This window comes from Carassius carassius, chromosome 3 (genome assembly GCF_963082965.1).
Source record: "Carassius carassius chromosome 3, fCarCar2.1, whole genome shotgun sequence".
NCBI lineage: Eukaryota > Metazoa > Chordata > Actinopteri > Cypriniformes > Cyprinidae > Carassius > Carassius carassius.
This window is the reverse complement of record NC_081757.1, coordinates 43,674,881-43,696,915: the sequence shown is the minus strand read 5'-3', so window position 1 is coordinate 43,696,915 and position 22,035 is coordinate 43,674,881. Positions and strand designations below refer to the sequence as shown.

Here is a 22,035-nt window from a genome sequence, read left to right as displayed (position 1 = left end):
CAATGGACAGTTCGACCACTAAATCCAGCAGTGTCCACCAAAATATCACAATAAATGCACTTATACATGAGTGTAACATGAGTGTTTTTAATGAATCTTTGCAAAATTTGCCTTTCCTAATAATTTGCTAGTTAGCAAGTTTCACGATGAATGTGGCTAAAGTTTACCATCCCTCAGAGAGCTTATTTGCAATTTTAAGTGGTATCGGCCCGATACAGTACTCTTGTACTCATACTCGTAAAAATGTAATAATACCAAAAAACGATACCCACACAGTATCTGAACAGAGCTGTGTCTAGAAAAACAAACACTGACAACAGAACAGCAGAGATTAGAAAGGAGTTATTATGGATTGAGCACACGGCTGCACAGATGAGTGATCTTGTTGAGTGAATATCTCACAGACATCACTGGAAAGTTTGTAGTTTGGTGGGATATGTAAAAAGCCAACAAGAAAAACAGTGCACACGTTACTAAAGTTATTTGATGGTGAGGAGAGCGAGAGAAACGCAAAAGAGCGATCAAGAGAGAGAGAGAGAGTCAGAGAGCGTGCGCTTCTGTTGCATGATCGTGATTGCTGTTCGCTCCTTTAGCACATGTTTTTGGACCAAAACCAAATCGTTAATATAAAACAAACAAAAATATATGGGCATTCACTATAAACATTTATTTTAAATTTCAAGCATACACGATTAAAGCAAAAGTGAAACAAGCAGAATGTGTGAAATGCACTTGGCTGGACGTATCTTTCTCATTCTGCACCAATGCAAACGTGTTTAGATTGCTCTAAAACTATGGTTTTTATTCGTCTGGGTCTGCATACAGCGAGCGTGACGCAAGTTAAATTACCAAAATAATATGTCATACTCATATAAGGGGTGGTTCCCTGCATTATTTTAGGAAAATGTTTTGTGATTACACAGTCTAAAATATGCAGGGTTAAATACAGCCCAGCGTTGGGTAAAATATGGACAAACCCAGCGATTGGGTTGTTTTGACCCAGCATTTGGGTTACTACCCAGAAGTTTGGATTAAACATTTTACCCAAAATCTGGGTCAAAAGAACACAATCGCTGGGGTTGTCCATATTTTACCCAGTGCTGGGTTATATTTAACCCAGCATTTTTGCAGTATTATTGAGCTCCAGCAATGGAGCAGCTCTAATGGACCATTAAAATGAACAGTGAAAGTAACAAAAACTTATACATACATTTTTTCAGGTATGTGCAAAAACTTGTTGTTTTACACTACCATTGAGAAATTTTGACCAAACTGTTACAGAATGTTCATTAAGACCCTAAATAATCATATCAACTTGGACATCCTTTGACTTGAGCAGACATTTACATCACATTTATGAGTGTAACAGTATGAAACACAACAGGGGTTCTCAACTCGAAGTCCACTTTCCTAAAGAGTTTAGCTCCAACCCTAATCAAACACACCCGAACAAGCTAATTAAGGTCTTCAGGGTTACTAGAAAGTTACAGTTTTATCAAGATTGGAGCTAAACTCTTGGACCTCATGGGCCAGAGCTGAGAACCTCTGACATACACAATCTCAAATGTGTGAAAAATGTCAAACACCCCAATTTACACATTCAAGCTCCAGTCAGATTTATTTGCTAGAGTGATTGAATTAATCAAATCAATTTTGAATGATTCACGTTTTACAGATCTTGTTTAGTGTATTCATAAACAGATGTCTTTACCTGTGAGAAGTGCACAGAGAATGATCCGTCCCAGCAGACACATGTGACGCTTATCAGCCATTTTCTGTTTCTGACAGTCTTTCTCTTCACTTTATAGCTACAGCTCTTCTTTTTAACACCATCAGCTCATCCTGTGGGTGTTAAGTTCCTCTGATCTCAGCAACTGACCATTGAGCAGCATTTCACCCACACTACACTGATGTGAAAAATCATCTATGCTGCATTTAGCAGTTAGGTTGGTTCAGATTCTCGCTTAGCAAACAAATTACCGAAACTTAAATGAGAGTATAAAGATCATCATTTAATTATTGTTTTTCCAAAAATGGAATGTAATATAAAATGTATTATTATTATTACTATCATTATACACAGTATATCACCATTAGTGCATTAAGAGTTTTAAGTGCATTAAGTACCTCACAGCTGAAAATTCATAAAGAAATCGTGTTTGCCATCTGTTTATAAGAATAGAGCCCTGTGTATTAACAATAAAACAGTTTGTTGTTCTAGAGAAGAGTGTTGAATGATTGAAATGTAAATTTACTCTAAATATATATTTATGTCTTGTATTTAAAACAATGTATATCAGATGTGAGATCCACCCTATAACAGTTTTTACAATCAGCAATCTTTAATGTCTATTTTATTGTTATCATTATTATTAATAATTTAGTTCTATTATTCTCCGAGCTGTTTACTCACTGTTGAGGTTTATAAACATGTTCCTGCAGAGTGTGAGAACTCAGTGCGTTTGACCACACTGGTTTAACACACCCAGTTCAGACTGATAGCCGTAAATTCTCACACATTCAGATGCAGTTCCTGTTCTTTCTTTAAGTGAACGACTGCATGGCTTCCAACTCTGTCTTTTCAGTTCATGAATGCATTCAGCATTTTTAGTTAACACCGGTTAAACCAAATTTATATTTAATTATCCAAATTGACCAATTGCAATTTCCACTTTGTCAGTTTTGTCAAGTCCCCCTAAGCATGATTCTCTGCATGAAGTTAATAAAAATTCATGTCACTGTGTGTTGTTAGGGGTCATTCTAAAACGCTTAACGTGAAAAACGCTTAACATGACTTAATGTACTAAGCCAGTGATATTAACAGACCAAACATACTAATAAATTATACAATCTATAAAAAAATCAGATGAGCCCTGAATATGATCTCAACACTTTTAATTACATGCTAAGCCTTTTCCCATAGAAAACCATCATAAGAAAGCGCTTTACATGGCTTAATGAACTAAGACAGTTATATCAACAGACCAAACTCACTAAACATCATACTAATAAAGTATACTATCTATAAAAAATCAGATGAGATTTGAATATGCATGCAACTCGTTTAATAACACCTTAAGCCTTATGATGGTTCTCTTACGAGAGTTCTCTCGTACTGCGTCTTAGCTAAGACGCTACGGGAAAAGTCTCTTTTCACAAAATACTGAAGCAAAAAATTATCCTTAATTTAGAATTTTTGTGAAGCGCATTTGCAGCAGTACACAGCCATAGGCGAGACGGCTCGCTCGCTCATTGGCTGCTCTGCAGCAAGTGCACAGCCTATCGAGCGCAGGCTGATGCAATATCAGACCAATTAGGACACTTCGCGCCCATCACGCCACTTCCCGCCAAAACGCGTGTGGCCCAACCCTATAAAAGGAGCTCGAAAAGGCTGACTCACCTGAGTTTTCATCTCTTCAGCGAAGCTCACGCATCGCTGGATCACGGAGGAAGCAATCGCCGTCTGAGAGGCATATCAGCGGGACGAGCCATTCTGAAGCTGCTGGCCTTCGCCGCCGTTCCTGCTGCGCTGTCCGGCGCCTATATCGTTTCAATTCTGTTATATCCAGCTGTTCTTTATGCGTGTGTGTGTGTTCGCCCTGCGACACACACTCGTAAAAGAGCTTGCGTCTTTTTTAAGATGCCTTCCTGTGGCTCGTCAGAGCCCCACTCAGCGAGGGAGACCGGTACGTCATCTGTGTCTCCTGCCTGGGTGAAGATCATGCAGCGCTCGCGCTCGCTGACGGCGGATGCCCTCACTGCGAGCTGTTGCCATGGTGACTCTGATGACTCGCTTGGCCTTTTCTCTGAGCCTGCATTCTCCGCTGCGCTGAGGCGCCGCACTCTGCTAGCTTCGGGCAGTGAGGGCTGGGCGAGCTCCGAGGATCTCGCACCTTCTGCTCAGAAGCCCAGCAAATGAGCTGACATCGAGAAGGAGCCGAGGCGAGTGCGCACGCTGGCCGCGACGAGTCTCGGCCTCGAGTGTTCTGCACCAGCGCCCCCCCTCTCGTTCCCGGCTGGATGGTAGTTTCCTCTCGGATGAGCGTACTTCTCAAAGCCCGCCTCATTTCTTCCTGAGCTTCACGAAGAGGTGGCAAAGGCTTAGAACGCTCCAAATTCAGCGCGAACTCGTTCGTCTGTCTCACTAACATTCTCCACACTGGATGATGCTAAAAACAGGAACTACCAGTCACTTTCACCGGTGGAACAGGTGATAGCGACGCACTTTTGTCCGCCCTCTGCTGGACGGCGGATGAAAGCGGTGTTGCCATCTAAAGCCTGCTGGATGACGTCACCTCTGCTCGCACGAATATTCTGCTGCTGAGCAGGCTGCGTCTGCACTGCACACGATGGCTGCTTCATTGAAGCGGCGGTGTACGAGTTCCGCTGTTCACCCAAGCGCGCCACTGTTTCAATTCCAGGAATTGTGACTGTCTCAGCGTTTTCTGCAACGCGCAAGCCTGCACAGTTGCCCGCTTGCCTGCACACAAAAGCCGTTATCACAACAGCTTCAGCAACGCAGCTCGAGACCCCGTTCTCGCTCTACCGTCCGTCGCCCCACGCCGCGGGGACTGCGGCAGAGGATTACGGTGAGGCCGGGAGCCCCGAAGCCATCCTAGGAAAGCGCCGGTGTACGAGTCGCCGCAGCCGAACTCTCACCTAAGCGCGCCGCTGTTTTCAGTTACAGGGATTGTGACTGTTTCAGCGTCTTTTGCAATGCGCAAGCCTGTATGGTGGCCCGCTTGTGCCAAAAAAAAACTGATATTTCCCGAAAAAGGTGTAATTTCTGGTGCCCCAGCCACGGCCGATGGTGCTATAAATGTAGTGACGATGCCCACTGCTCAGTGCCCATCTCCACATATAAGCACAGCCCTTCACACAGGGCTCGTGCCCATGAAAGCGACTCAAGTCGATCGCGCGCACTGCATAGAAATATGTGCCCACTCCTCAGTGCCCACAATTACTATGTCACACGCGTCATGTGGTTTCTGTAAAAACGAAACCCATGCACGTTCGTCCGGCCACGGCCGATGGTGCTATAAATGTAGTGACGATGCCCACTGCTCAGTGCCCATCTCCACATAAAAGCACAGCCCTGCACACAGGGCTCGCGCCTATAAGATCGACTCAGATCGGTCACGCGCTCCACATAGTAAACGTGCCCATTCCTCAGTGCCCACAAACACTATGTCACACACGGCGCGTGGTTTCTGTAAAAACGAAACCCGTGCACGTACGCTCTGCCCAGGCAGACAGCGAGTCGAAAGCAGTAAATTTGCACACTTGCAGCCCACAGTTACTCGCAGACATCACGAGTCCCACGGGACCCGTTCAGCCCTCCCTCAATCGGTTAAGCGCCGGGACGGGGTCGAGGAGGAGCGATCTGCCCGCTGTGATCAGCGCGCTCCCCACCTCAAATGCCACTGGCGTAACGCCGCCGTTGCTCAGTCAACAGAGTGCGCTTCGCATCCAGCCCTTAGCCATTCATGCAGATGCATGTTCAGCGCTTCCAGGGGTTTCGGATTGGGTGCTAGGCATTATAAGGAGAGGCTACTTGCTACAGTTTTTTTCGACGCCCTCCGCGCTTTTTAGCGCGCGTCGAAACCACGGTCAAAACAGAAGTAGCACGCATACTTCGGGCCGAAATATCAAAACTGTTGAGCAGAGGGGCTGTAGAGCCTGTGTCTCAAGCTCAAAGCGAGGGGGGGCTGTACAGCAGATACTTTCTAGTGCCCAAGAGAGACGGGGGTCTCAGGCCCATACTGGATCTAAGACAGCTGAACAAGGCATTGGTGAAACGCAGTTTCAGAATGCTTACGACCAGGAAGCTCCTCACGCATATTCGCAGATTCATGTCAATAGATCTGAAGGACGCGTATTTTCAAATACAGATGGCGTCAAGTCACAGGCGATATTTGAGATTCGCCTTCGAGGGCCAGGCATACCAGTTTGCAGTCCTGCCGTTCGGCTTGTCCGTAGCTCCTCGTACGTTACGAGGTGCATGGACGCAGCGCTCGCTCCTCTCAGACTCAGAGGCATGCGAGTGCTGAACTATTTGGACGACTGGCTGATTCTGGCTCAATCACGAGCGGAGCTCGTGGAGCACAGGGCCGTTTTACTCGATCACCTCGAGAAACTCGGTCTCAGTGTCAACTGGACGAAGAGTCGCTGAACCCCAGTCAGACGATACTGTTTTGGGTTTAGTTCTGGACTCACGTTCCATGACGGCGCGGCTGTCACCACAGCTGAATGCCCAACGCGCGGCGAGTTCTCTCCGCTGCGGCGCGACCGTTTCGCTCAGAGAATGTCAGAGGATGCTGGGTCTCATGGCCTCAGCATCTCCGGTTCTGCAGTTGGGCCTGCTCCGCATGTGCCCCCTGCAGTTCTGGCTGAAAGCGCGGGTACCTGGTCGACTGTGTCTCAAGGTATGACTGGTACCAATCAGGTGTAAGCCTGGGGACTTCCTCGAAAGTGAAGATGGTGTCGACGGACGCCTCCACTTCGGGATGGGGAGCGCTGCTCGAGGGCAGACCGTCCTTTGGCCTGTGGTCAGAACGGGAAAGGCTCCAACATATCAACTGTCTGGAAATGCTGGCAGTGGAGAACGCGCTGACGCGCTTTTGTCCCTGAATCAAGGGACACCACGTCTTAGTCCGTTCGGACGACATGTCTGTGGTGTCCTACAGAAATCGCCAGGGCGGTCTCGGGTCCTGAAACCTGTACAGGTTGGCAGAACGCCTCCTGGTTCGGGCTCAGTGCAACTTGCGCTCGCTGAGGGCGGTTCATGTGCCTGGGCTACAGAATCTGGGTCCAGACAGGCTGTCCAGAAGCAACATTCCCACGGCAAATGGTCTCTACACCCACAAACAGTCCGGCTGTTGTGGGAGAGATTTGGCAGGGCGGAGGTGGACCTCTTCGCATCCCACGAAAACGCTCACTGCCCCGCGTTCTTTTCCAAGGACGGGGAAAAGGACGGGGATTTTTCTTATCCCAGATGAAAGATAATCATTGTGAAACAATCGTGGTGATTTCTATGATCATGGCTCCTGATTGGTGGTCCTGTGTCGTACTCTGAGAGAGATCCTTGTCACAGTCTTGTGAAGAAAGCATGAAGAAAGCAATAATAATGATGTTAAACTGAGGTCCTGGCTCTCTGTGGTCATTTAAAGTCCCAGGATGTCCATCAAAAAAGATTTGGAGTGTAACCCCGGTATCCTGGCCAGACTTGCCCATTAGCCTCTGACCATCACCATGGCCTTCTAATCATGCCCATATAATAACTGGCTTCTTCACTCTCTCTCCTTTCCACCAATGAGCTGGTGTGTGGTGGGCATTGCATCACACAGTGTGATTTGCAATGATGTTATAGGATTGCTAAAATTGTCTGTAGAAGGTTTTGGTTTAGTAATTCTGCATGGATCTGTCTGGTCAATGTAGCTTGCCTAGTGGTCTTGGCATCTCCCTGTGGTCCTGTTTGGTATCGCAACCTGACTTGTGCAAATTTGTTTATAAAAAGTGCTGCAAACTACTAATTGTAAAGCATAAACTTTCCTTTTCTGTGAGACTGCTTTACAACAGTGTGTATCATGAAAAGTGCTATGCAAATGAATCTGAATTAAATTGCAAACAATGATTTATTTATTCATTGTGGCACGATATTTATTCATTGCAAATTATGAAACTTAAAAAGCACTTTTTAGTACTTTAGTTTGTATTTATTTATTTTTGGGTGGGGGAGTAGGGTTGAGTACTGCCACTTTATTCCTCTTCAAGCTCAGATGTTCTGCTCATATGTCCCCAAAAAGGCAAAAGCAAACCTTTGCCCTTGTCTCAAACACTTCTCTTTTTAAACTATTTCAATGCTATTTTATGCTTTTTTTGTAGGGGGGGGGGGGTGGCAGCAAGGTTGACCGATTTCTTGGACAGCTTACATTCTGTTCAATGGACAATAACCTGCAGAGTCCACTTGGTGGCCCAAAATGTCTCCCTCTCACTCCAAGAATGCAAACTTTTCTCTTTTAATCATTCCTCAGTGACTAATTTATGTCACGTAAATAAAAATAAATAAATAGTCATACTCTTTATTTTTTTTATTTGCAGTGGAAGTAACTTGAATCCACAACAACTGGACCTCAAACAAAAAGAGTTTGCAAGCAAAAAGTAAACAATTACGACACAAACGTAATAAAATACGAATCAACATAGTTTGCATCGCATCAGCTGTGCACTGACTATAGGTTCACAAACAGGGTTTAAGTTGGTAACAATGCCCATCCAAAAACCAACTACTTTATCTATTTACCTATAAATTGCCACATTATAGTTTTCCCCATTCAATTACTTAACACATTAGTTATGTCAGGGTTGTCAAATCTTTTGAGCATTATTTTAAAACTGTTGATTGCAGTGTGTCAAGATAACAGCGGCATACGATCTACTTACCTGCTCATGAGATATATTTCTTGCATATTACATTTGTAGAATAAAGAAATGAGAGAATCATGTCAGTGTGTTTCAACTTTATTTAGACTTTATATCTTTGCAGCAGCTGATTCCATGAAAAACTTAATTCACCACGGACAAGCTGCCCTTATATTAAGCCTTTATTTCTTTTATCACATACTTTGCATTGACAGTTTCTCTATATTCTTATTAGTATCTGTATATATTTACATTTGAAATAACCCACATGAACACTAGTGAAATGGGACATTAAACAGAATGATGGAGACATGCAGGTATGAATCTCATAATTCAGTACAAAAGTGCAGTTTTATGAATAAAGACAACAGTGGAGACAGAAACAGGGCCATCTACAAATGCTAAGAAATGAAGCCAGAAAAAAAGTGATCAGAATCAGTGTTTTCATTCCTTTAAAGTCCAGATGAGTTTTGTGTGTAAGTGTAAAAATGGAGAAAATCTAGTCTTCAGTCACTGCAGATTTGTGTAAATTCAGGCCAAACATTCAACTTCAGCCTCATTAAGAGCAAACAAACAATAATTAAACAGACAAATATAAATGCAAAGTGCATATTAATAATGCTGTTTGACACAAAAAATAAATAAATACAAATTAATCATAATAATCCATACCCTGCCAGAAAGGGGCACTTGAACAGTGTGTACAGCCCTCTTATTAGACAAAATACTTATATAAAACAGAATAATATAGAAAACTATTATGAAAGCATGTTCATTCAGAAAATTAATAAATACTATGGTGTAACTAGCAAGGATAGAAATTATTACTGACACGTAAATCTGAATATATATATATATATATATATATATATATATATATATATGACAAAGTTGGTATTAAAACTGATATAAGCAATGTAGCTGTTTAAAAATTAGCTTTTTTAATAAGCACATTTTTAAACAGCTACATTGCTTATATAACTCTTTTAATACCAACTTTGTCATCAGTTTTATCAAAACCTTTCAATGGTTGAGAATTTAAAATTTTTCTCTATTTATAATAAATATCATAAATTACATTAGTTCAGGGCTGTTTCCCAAAAGCATCATAATCATTGAAACCAATCGAGCTACAATCAACTTAGGCTTATGATGCTTTTGGAAAAATCAGCTCATATCAATATCTCCACATTCATATATTTATTACACATTCACACATTTCTTTGCTCAGTCCAGACCTGTTAAAATACACTCTTAGTCAGTTATATCGGCTCAGAAAATAATTCAAGCCTTACAAGATTGCATTCGTGGACCGGAGAAATGAAAATAAAACACAACCCACATTCAGCAATCTGGATGAGATTTTCTTCTGAAGGAATAAATATGATTGGACTGACAAGGACATTGCATTTCTTCCCTATAATATAAGTATTTAGTACAGTAAAAGAGATTGAGAAGCATTTCTAAGTTTGTGCATGCTTTGCCTGCTCATTAAGAAAAGGTGCATCAACAGGCCTTGGTTTACACCTGGAAACTTCCTACAAAAATAAAGTCCTACTACACACTAGAGGGCAGTATTTGCTCAGGTATATACACAGCAGCTGCGTCCAGGTTTCTGTCACGCCAAAATGTCTTCCAAACACAAATAAAACGCCTGCCTCCACAAATAAAATCACTATTGGTTTCATGCTAGTGTACATCTTCTTGATCAGTGAGTTCTCCACTAGTTAGTGTGTGTCTGTACAGATTACAAAGACCGAGTCCTAAAGCACCATTAGTGTAACATGGCTCGCGCTACTCTTAATAAATGTGTGTGTTTTTACATCTCTAGGAAAGGTTTAGACAGCGCTAGCACATTAACACTCATTCGTTACCAAAGGACAATTTAAGCGAATCATTATGTAAATACGTTGTCTTTGAATCTTACAGTAAAGCAATGAGCACATCTTGAATTGATAGGCTACACATTTTCATGCATGCATTGCCTACTTGTAAATGTCTTTTCTAGTGCATCACAATCATCTCCGATCTGGTTTCAATCCAAATCCGTGTAGTGTGAACGCAGACTATTGAGGGAAATCACTTGCCGTGGTTTGAGCAGCTGGCAGTGCTATATATGTCTAATGATTTCTAGTTTCAACACTTAACTACAGGCTATAAGCAACTACACATTTCCCTCGTGTTTATAATATTATTCAACATGACTTTTCCATAAATGGGTGAATAATAACGATTGGGGAAGCAGCATGCAGTAGGCTAATTGTAGTCTCCCTCTGTGTGAATGAGGCGGCAAAAAGTGTTTTTTTTTTTGTTTTGTTTTTTTACAATCAATACTGCAGCTCAAATTCCTCTAAACTGCTATTAAATGAACAAGATATATATAACAATTTAAATTAATTGAAAGGTAAACAGTGTGTTCAAATTCAACTGTATCTGGCTACTTGGCCTCTTGACATACATGCAAAATGTAAATAAAAATATACATATATTTCTAATATCTTATACATAATCAGTGTTTTCTTTAAAGAAACATTCCCGTGTGTCACCCTGGATCCATAACAACCTTCAAGATATTATTTGCCACGGTTTCAAATAAAGTGGCTGCCAATACATTTGACAAATGTACTTTAGGTAGGGAAATGTACTGTAGGGAAGTAACAGTTCACAGATTCTCAGTTTTAGGGCCAGTCTGATGTTGTGTACCATTTGGTTAAATAAATATTCAAACATATAGAAATCACCGAACATGCAGAATTCACCATACTTCTATTTATTACAAGAAATGTGGTTTTCTTTTCATGTCCTTAATATGTTATTAGCATATAAACATAATAGAAAGAATAAAAAAATGAACAATAGCCATCAGCTCATGCAAAGTGAAAATAATTTTGGACACTATATCTGTCATATCACAGAATAATTGTTCCAAACCAGCGATTATTCATCAGTGCAGCACATTCACAGTGTGAACAAACGGCCTGCAGAGACTGAGAAATGAGCAAACGCTGCCTGCTGTAATCACAGCGTCTGTCTGCGCAGAAATCATCACCGCTCCCTACAGAGTGATTAACACAACCAAAAAATCATTCTGATCACAGAGCTTCATCCGCTTTGCCCTTTGGCTTTGACCACAACTGTGGTGCATGTTGTTTGAAAGTAAATAAGAAAAACACGATAACCTGTATAAAGGTTTTAACACCGTGTTGATGAATCTCATCCAGTTCAAAGGATTCTGTACAAGAGTTTTCGACCAATGTCAGTTTGGTGCACCATTACAGCTCTAATTTAACATCATCTCATGATCAACTGCACTTCAATGAGTGGTGCACAAAATAGTTTACATTATTATTAAATTAATACTTGTTTTCTAGAAGAAGAAAAGTTCTTAGTAATTTTGCCATGTTGTCAAGTACAAATCAAATATAGACCTAAACATCTCTAAATCAAGAGCAAAAAGATTGAATATATTTAAAAATAAAAATTAAATAATAACATGGAATCAGTAGCCAAATAAAAATAAATTAATTAATAATAAATCAAAGGGAAAACAAGATTATTTTTCTTTCCACACTTATTGCTTTAAGCATGAACCAGGGTTAGTATAGCTTACTGAAACTGAAACAAAAACTAAAACCATAACACATTTCTGTTCCTTGACATAATAAAGGTTAAATAAAATGTGAGCCTGGACCACAAAACCAGTCTTAAGTGTACATTTTTCTAAACTGTGATTTATACATCTGAAAGCTGAATAAATAGCTTTCCGTTGATGCATGGTTCATTAGGATCGGACAATATCTGGCAGAGATGCAACTATTTGAAAATCTGGAATCTGAGGGAGCAAAAAAATCACCTTTGAATTTGTCCATATAAATATATTACTAATCAAAAATTACATTTTGAAATATTTATGGTAGGAAAGTTACAAAATGTCTCTATGGAACATGATCTTTTCTTAATATCCTAACGATAATTTTGACCCATAACATATTTTTTGGGCTATTGCTTAAGACTGCTTTTGTGCTCCAGGGCCACAAGTATACAAGCCTTTCATTGTGGCTTGTTGTCAAGGCAACTTTTTTATTTTAATTTAGTTTAACTTGATGGACTAAAACAACTAAAACTAAAATAAAGATGAATAAACAAATACTCAAACTGTAGGTAAAATACTGATTCAAAATATGAAAAAAACTATAATAATTTGTCAATGATACTAAAATAACACTGGCATTCAAAATGAAATTCACCCATTCAAGAAAACAAGACTTAATTTTCTTCAGAAATTTCCACTCTCAATAAATTTAAGAGTGCTCAGATATTTGCAATGGAAAACAAAACAAAGACACTAAGCAATATTTTTTTAGAATACATATTTATATATAATTAATTGCAGCCAAATCATTTTTTAAGAAAAGTTTAATTGTATATCTAATGAAGTTTGAGCTTAAAATTAGACAAAAATAAATAAATAAAACATAAGTCAAGAAATTTTCTCTGAAAAAGAGTTTTGCTTCTTAAGTACAGTTCAGCGATGCTCTTTGTTTAGATATTTGTTTAGGATGTTTAGATATTTTCCAGGAAAGCAAGACAAATATTAATATTAAAGTGTGTAAAACCCCATGAACACAGGGTTTTAGATGAAGTGTGAAGGAGGCTGGGAAAAAATGCCTACGGAGGTAAGTTAAAGTCAGCAGGAAGGGTCATCAGACAGAGATGGGGCAGACGATGACCTTGTCCTCCAGCAGGACGCTGACCACCAGGAAGACCATGTAGAGCAGGAACATGATGAAGCCCAGCAGTTTGCTCATCTTCCACTTACAGGCGGCGATGGAGATGATGACGAAGAGGAGCATGATGAAGAGCAGCACGATGGCACAAAACAGACCGTTGCTACTCACCTGAACCGGGCTCATACCGTTTATAATGGAGTACAGCAGCCATGGGAGCGGTAACCTGAGAAACAAAGAAACGCTGAACATTAAAACTGTACAAAACTCAAGCTCAGATAAAAAAACGGAGTGAGCCGCTCAATGCACAATACAGCACGATGAAATACAAAAATAACATGCTTTCAAAAAAAATACACCTGCGTGCAAAATGAATATAACGCTTTTAGACAACTACATGTTCGGTGCAATTAAATTAAAATAGTTTTAAATTGCTATCGAATGCAATATAGTATTTTGACCCACTTAAGTAGGACTTAAGTTCATCTTTATATGTTATATTATAATTACTTCTGTAGTGTTTGAAATATGGTTAAAGTACTGCTGGATGTGTTCACAAGCATTTATGATCCAACTAAAACATACTTTGATGTAATTTATATTGAAATGTTTATCATACTCTTAAATATAATTGTAATTAAACATTTGTAATGATGCAAAAAAAAATGAATGTATTAACTTTAAATGCTAATTTACAAATAATCAAGAACGCCACATGTGCTTTTTAGTATGTCAACACAAAAATAAGTTAATTAAAACACAGAAGCTTATTAAACAATGATTTAAAAGTAAAAGTTTTAATTTTACATTAAAGAGTGCACACTGTTTATATGCTCACTAAATCAACATTTAATTTAAAATACAGTAAAAACTGTAAAAAAAAAAAAGAAATATTATTACAATTTAAAATAGCTGTTTACTATGTCAATATATTGTAAAGTGTAATTTATTCCTGAGATCAAAGCTGTATTTTCAGTATCATTACTCCAGTCTTCAGTGATCCTTCAGAAATCATTCTAAGATGCTGATTTGCTGCTCAAGAAACATTTCTGATTATTATCAGTGTTGAAAACAGTTGTGCAGCATAATATTTTTGTGGAAACCATGATATATTATATTTTTCAGTATTCACAGATGAATAGAAAGGCCAAAACAACAGCATTTAATTGAAAGATATTTTTTGCAACATCTTTACTGTCATTTTGATCAATTTAATGTCTGCTTGCTGAAGAAAAGTATTAATTTCTTAAAATAAAACAAAGTGTACCCCACAGTGATGTCGAATATGTTGGATCCCACAGAGCTGGACACTGCCATGTCTCCCAGACCCCTTCGGGCCACAATGACACTGGTGATCAGATCAGGGATAGAGGTCCCTGCCGCTAGGATCGTCAGTCCCATGATCTCCTCTGTGATGCCTATAGTCTCTCCAACCTGCAGAGATATTAGCACTAAACAATCATACAAATATGGCCTCAAATCACCATTGATTTCAACATCATAACACACTACCAGTGGAAGATTACTACTCAGCTGTGTCAAGAATTTAAAGGACTCCATGACATCAAACAAACAAAGAGTGTACTGTTGAATGTACTGACAAGCATTTCATATAATTTAATGTGATTTCGATTTAAAGTTGGATTAACTTTATGCTATTAATATGCTATTAATGTTACAGGTTTAGTTGTTGGGAGATGGGACGTTTGACACTGAGGCTCCGAAGCCTGTTTTACTGTATTGAAGAAGACATGTTTGAAAGACTGTGTTGAGGCTTGTAACAAATGTTCACGTGAGAAAAGATGTCTGAGGCTTCATACGTCACAAAGAAACACCTGAAACTAGGTGACTGATTTGAAGCTTTAGCATGGTTTAATTCATTATAATGAAATGGAAAATGAGTGGTTTTCCCTCCCTGCTTCATAGTAACAGAGTAACACTTTCATTTGAGAATGAAGAAACAGTTGCTGTTGCAGAGTATAGCTTTTGTGATGAAACTGGAATCAACAAGATGTGTGAATCATTTGAAAGTGGATGCTATAATTGCACCTGATCATTAGTGATGTTTGGTTCTTGAACTGATTGTTCTTTTGGGCTGGTTCTCAGGAAGTAACTGGTCGAGCTGGTCCACAAAAACTTTAATTCGAACTTTAGAGTCAGTCTTTAGTTCCAAGTTGCTGCGTTCACACCAAACGTGAATAGAGCGTCTGGCGCGAATTATTTCAATGTTAAGTCAATGTAAAGACGCGTTTAAACACGTCTGGAGGTCTCGCGGTGCGAAGGCATTTAGTGCAGCTCGGCAGAAGCGTATTTGCCTCATTAGTGCTAATGACGTGAATTGAGTGTCTGGCGCCCAAGTTGAAAATTTTTAACTTTGGCGTCAATTCGCACCATGTTTACCAATTAGGAGCCTGCTTGCTGCTGTGATGGCAGGCCCGCCCGGAGTCACTCATACAACAGGAACGACTGATATTGTCTGAGCAGTCACCCGGAGCTATATGACACAAGTTCATATTTCTATAGATACAGGAATAAAAAGGACCTCGCTTGGAAGAGTGTGTTGAAAATACACATTTCACTTTTGAGTCATTTACACTTTTATCGACCCACGGCCTTCCTGCCATTTTTTTACAACTATTTTCCCTCTAATTTACAGCTACTTTTCACTAACAAGATGATGTGTTTATTCAGAGGCAGTGTGCAGGAAAAAAATTGGAAAAGCCTTGAATGCTCGATCAACATCAGCCATCTTGCACACAGACAACCGCCTAGCACTTGCCACTCCCACATGAAGCGGATTTCACCTCGGACCTGCGTCAATTTCGCTTCAAACTCTTGCTTTTTACGGGCGTTTATTTCGCTCTAGACGCGCAAATGCATTCAATATATTAAAGCAGCAAACTAGACACGGTAGACGCGAATTTGATGCTCTGTTCTCGTTTGGTGTGAACGCAGCATTAGACATGTAGAGCATATCCGAGTTTGTGCACCAGTGTCTGTAATGTGTGCTATAGGTGTGGAACTTTTAAGAATCTTATCAAATTTTTAGGCCAGTCAATATTGATCAGTATCTGAGGATCCGTGAATGAAACTGAGGCATATTATCTGCAAGTAGTCTATTTTAATATAAAAAAATAGCTTACAAGTACAATATGAGTGGACATTCGATACCATTAAGCACACTTCTCACAAGGGTTTGTTAAATGGATAACCAAGGTCAAATGTTCTGAATAAATATATAAAAGCCCTGATGTGAACTAGTTGTGTCTGTTGTCCTGTCTGGTCTTACCTGATGAGCCCACCACACCATCAGGTAGGAGTATCCCGCGATCCAGCAAATCGCTCCCAGGAACGTAATGGGAAAAAACTTCTTGGAACTCTGAAGAAAAACACATGAATCATCTCACGATTAATCACAGTTCTCACATCTACATCAAACACTGTTCAGACAGAAACTCACGGCCTTCCGGACGTCCGGCAGTGTGATCCACAGAGGCAAGACTATGGGCAGGATCAAGAGATACGTGAAGCGCTTGCGTTTCGTCTCAGGCCAAGACAGGCTCAGAGGCTGATCTTCCTCATCATCCTCTTCACCCTGATCAGAGAGAATGTGTGAGATGTCAACATTTCCAATTATCTTCAACAAACACGAAGTGCTCCGACAAATTAGACTGGGCTTCTGTTTCTCCAATTAAAGCTTGCGTAAATCCTGCGGGATGGAGGAGCTTTTGTCAGAACATGTCATATTGAAATGCAGCTATAAACCAGGGTTATTATCATCAAATAAACTAAAACCATAAAAAAAATGCTTAACATAATCATGAACTGAAATAAAATCTTAGATTCATTATTTTTAAATTTACAATTTTTTATTTTATTTTAGCTTAAGTTTTAGTGATTTTGTTATGTCTTGTCATGTTAATTAAATAGTTTTTTTTTTTTTATTATTTTTGTTATTTGTATCATATATACTTTAAAATCTAAATAAAAACTGAAAATATAAAGAAAATATGAACTAATTCAGAATGTTAAAAACTATATGTCAATGATGCTACAGCAACACTGAAAGAAAAAAGTATTTTTTACATTAAAACAAAAACTACAAATATAATAAAATAATTCAAAATATTAATATAAACTATACTAGTATTTTAAAGATAATAAAATAACACCACCATAAACCCAAGTGCCAAAATATCAGCCGTGTGTGTGTGTTTCTGTGTCTGTGGTGTGTTACAGTGAATGCAGATCCTGAGAGAAGCTCTGTCAGACGCCTCAGCATCACTGCTGCGATGAAGCTGCTCAGACGGAGCAAAAACAAACTCCTCCTGTCTCCACTGTTCTTGCTCTTTCTCTTGCCATTTCTCTCTTCAGGCTGCTCAGAAACAGCTGCACTGAGCGTGTGGATAGTCAAGTTTGTGTGAGAGCAGGCAATCAGAATGTGTGTGTTCCCCTTTAAGAGTGGTTACTATGGTGATGAGCCATGTGTTAACGGATGAGAGGTTTTGATGATGCGCAGGACAGAGCCGTCAAGAATAGTTCACCAAAAATTTAAATTCTGTCATTAATTACTCACTTTCATGGCCAAACCTGTAAAACAGTTGTTTCTCCTCAGAACGCAAATTATAATTAAGATATTTTTGATGAATTCTGAGAGCTCTCTGACCCTCCATAGACAGCAAGGGTCCTAACACAATCAGGGTCCAGAAACGTGGTAGGGACATCTTTAAAATAACCCATGTGACATCAGTGGTTCAACCCTAAATTAATAAAGCTACAAGAAACACTTTTTGTGTTGAAAGAAAACAAAAATAACTACTTTATTCAACAAAACAAACAAATTTGTCTCCTCCATGTCACCCTGACGCGATTTTGGAGACACTGTTCGCAGATATGTTGTTTTATGTTCAGATCAATACGTACACAACATAAACAATGTATCCATTTTAAATGAATATTTCACACAAATTCAATGAAGTTTAATTAAACAATATATGTTGAAGGTAAAACAGTGAAATTATGAATGTTGTTTGTCAGTCTGTTTGTTTCTGGATATATATAATATTTTTAGATATATTTTTTTTATGTCACCTTCAGCTGCATAGTGTGTGTGTGAGAGAGAATGTGTGCGTGTGTGTGTGTGTATATTTTTATATATATATATATATATATATATATATATATATATGGAGATATTTGAATATATTTACTCATGTTTACTTTATATTTCCTCTGACAGAATTATAATTTCTATAAATGTTCCACTGATTCACGCGATCTTATGATAATGATCCGCTCCCATCACTGTGTGTGTGTGTGTGTGTGTGCAGTGCTCCATGCTCGCACTGTGACTCAGACAGACTCTGATTGGTCCTTTGCCTTGTCAACCTTTAGAGTCCCAAAACAGGACAACGTCACATCGTGTCACATGCTTCCTGTACACTTCCGCGTTGATATCTGACCACAACAACACTGAGAAACCTGTGTACCCATGGAATATCCAAACAATAAACACACGTTATTTTATTATAAACACACGTAACAATTACGTTAATAGATGTTTGGTATATTATTTTCTTGAGATTTGGGGCATGTGTATAACAATATTGAAAAATGTACATCTGAAATGCTAACTTGTGCAGCGATGTAAAAGGCTATAAATAGCATATTTTTACAACAGTAAATGACCAAATTCCACATGTGATCACAAAAGGAAGTTATTACAAATACACTCATGAAATGTACTTAGTTCAGGGAAATTCTACTTGCAGAAATGTACTTAGTCATGAAATGAAACGAAATATTATATAAATTTGCCTTTCTTATTTTCATTTTAACATATAGATAAATTGAATACAGACCAAAGATTACCTGTTAGATTTACCCCAAACTAATGACATTTTATGTTTAACCACTAAAGAGACATCAGAGCCAGCGGCACACATCAGAAGGTCTAGCCGAGGTGAGGCTGCTCTCGGCGGAGACATGAGGACTGATCTCCCGCAGATCGCGTGGAGCTCATAGTCTCTGAGATCGGCAAAACACATTTTTAAATAGGTGCTGTCTTTATAAAATAAACCACAGATTTGAGTTTTAAGTCCCGCCCCCGAAAGTTCCAGAACTTTGAAAAAGTACTATCTCACCAGCAGAGACTTTCTGAGGGGCAATTTTTTTACCCGGAACTTTATTTAGTTCCTGGTTCCTGCGGTGGAAACACACAGAGTACCAGCCCAAAGTACCTAGTTCTTGGGTAAAGTTCCTGTGGTGGAAACGCAGCTTAATTCAGTCTGTGTGCATCGAACTTATTTAATACATGAGTATTTTTCATGAATGAATTTATTGAGATGCACATGTATGTGTGTATATGTAGAAAGAAAGGGTTCATAAATTCAGGTTTGAATGCTCATTGTGGTTGTTGAAACTACAGAATAGTGTTGTCACGATACTGGAATTTCAAACTTAAATATGATTCCTTGAAAAATATCTATATTCAATACCATTTTCGATACCACAGAGAAAAAACTGCCACAATATTAAAATTTTTTTTCTTTTTTTTTTAAATAAATATAACATATATATATATATATATATATATATAAACTGTATATGTTTTTAAAATGGCAGAGCTTTTTAAATACCTGAAAGTACACCCTTAACATCAGTCAGTCAAGCATTATAATATGATATCTGGATAATCACGTATAATTTAATCATAGAACTTGAGTAATTATAATTAAAACTCATGTATAAATGCATAGACATTTTAACTGAATTTAGGACTGATGCTGGTGCTATGTTGATCATTCAGTGTTTCTGTAAAAAAGGTCAAAACTAACAATAACACTGAAAAGATGATGATGATAATAATAATAATAATAATAATAATAATAATAATATGAATTCTACTAATAAGAACAGTAATAGATTCAGGAATATTAATCAGATTGTCTGCGTTCGGTCAAACTGATTTGCTCAGTAGGTGAGCACCAGCCAATGAGAGTCCGTTTGCGCATTAGTTCCGCCCACTTCTAAGGAACTCAGTTATTTTTACAGGAAAACAAGGAAAATACAACAAACAGGAAAATACAACAAAGAATATCGTTTGGCACGTACATGTAGCGCGTCAATTCTGCTTGTATGTAAGACTCTCTCTCTCTCTCTCTCTCTCTCTCTCTCTCTTACACACACACACGCATGTGAGAGAAAGCGATGGTGAGTCGTGCGCCTTAGAGCTCATGGTACGTCAAACACAGGTGCACTGCGTGTCATTGAGATCTGCTTTGTTCTTTATCAACCAAAGCTGGTCGCGGGGGTGCCACACTCGCCATCTTTCTATTCATTTTTGCTGTTTAACCAGCGCGAATGGCACTGCGGCCACGTGTGGTGTTTGTCAACGCGCCTTTGAAGAGAAGTGAACGTGACAGCTCAGATGGTTTTGGTGTATCAAAACTTAGAGAAATTATTATTGGTACCGTTCAGATATTTTAGTATCAATACTTACCGAAATATAGTTATTTTTGACAACACTACTACAGAATATCAAATAAGTCTTTATTTTTAGAATATTCCAGTACAGTATGTCCAGACATCACATAATCCTAAAAGTAGGAATCTTTCTCTTCATCAGTAATGTATTGTTTGATTTTAAACACATGAGGGTTCACTGATGGCTTTGCTATCATTCTCTCATCTCCTCTCATGTCCCTCCTTCTCTTTTTTTAGCAACTTCCAGGACAATTTGTCCAGACATAAAAAAAAATCCTAAAAGTAGGAATCTTTCCTTTCATCCATAATGCATTGTTTGATTCGGCACACATGAGAGGGTTGTAGTATTAAAAAAAAAATCTAATCAATAATCAATTATTTATATAATTATTATTAATCAATAAAAGATCTAAATCGCCTGAATAGATGCCATTTTTAATGCAACGCAAACAAAAAGTGAAGCAAGTGAGGCCATGCTACAGATTATGTGTGTTACACCATCAGATTATGACTAAGGTAAAAAGTTACTTGAATTTACGCTATATTGCTGTAAAAATGAGAATTGTGTTTATATATTGAAAATGTGTTGCTATAATTCTTAACATAACCGAATGAAATTAACTGGGTGTTGGATAATAAAGCTTCCTCTAGTGAAAAAGTGAATCTTCTGTTGACTCTCTTATATTAGTTTAGAGCTGTTTTAGATCAGAAACGGTGGTTGATCTGTGCAGATTTCTCTCCTGATTCAGGCCAGAACAACACCAAGAAATTTGACAACACCCATTCACTGCAGAATCAAATCTGATGAAGAAACAAACTCAGCTACATCTTGCATATATCATATAGGATCCCCTTCAGTAACTTGAGCTGCATTGGAAAATGCTATGGGAACGCCCTTCAGCATGACCGGCTATGAATCACATGTGTAATCAGTCCAATGGATGGGTGAGACATCATAGGTGGGTGACGTAGTGACCAGGACGCTATAAAAGCATGTGAGATGGGGCATTATCTTTTCTGTCATTAAGCAAAGCTCTGTGTGTATATCAGTCATACCATTGTGAGTCTATTTATTTTTTACTTAAATCTATCGATTTAAATCTATCAATTTATTGATATCTGTCAAGTAGCACAATCAGCAACATAAAAAGTTCCAACATGTAAAAAAGGCTGAGAGATAGACTAACATCCGGGCGAAAGCAGATTATGTTTCAGATTGTGTGTTCCACCCTGTCCACACTACATCACGAGCGGGGTCTCGTGATGTACACACAGTCTGTGTCTCCTGAGTCACCCGACTGCCCCCATTGCTCATGGCTCATGCACTGGTGGTGTTCGCAGATGGATCTGCGGAGGGAACAGAAATGGACGAGTTCCTATCTCCATCCTCACCTGCCAGATC

General features: G+C 39.1%; 1 protein-coding gene and 1 long non-coding RNA gene across 8 annotated transcripts in view; one reads left to right on the top strand and one right to left on the bottom strand.

Moving 5' to 3' along the window:
- LOC132127750 (uncharacterized) overlaps nt 1-22,035 on the top strand; it is a 461,390-nt gene that overhangs the window by 307,637 nt on the left and 131,718 nt on the right. The window lies entirely within an intron of this gene.
- Nucleotides 11,905-22,035, bottom strand: part of LOC132127632 (sodium/potassium/calcium exchanger 2-like) — a 61,415-nt gene continuing 51,284 nt past the window's right edge. For all 6 annotated transcript variants that reach the window (XM_059539594.1, XM_059539611.1, XM_059539621.1 and 3 more), the window contains 4 exons: nt 16,609-16,743; nt 16,438-16,527; nt 14,416-14,582; nt 11,905-13,374 (listed from right to left, as the gene is read on the bottom strand). In XM_059539594.1, coding sequence (XP_059395577.1) covers nt 13,125-13,374; nt 14,416-14,582; nt 16,438-16,527; nt 16,609-16,743 — 642 coding nt within the window. In that variant the 3' untranslated portion in view covers nt 11,905-13,124. The remainder of the gene's footprint in view (nt 13,375-14,415; nt 14,583-16,437; nt 16,528-16,608; nt 16,744-22,035) is intronic.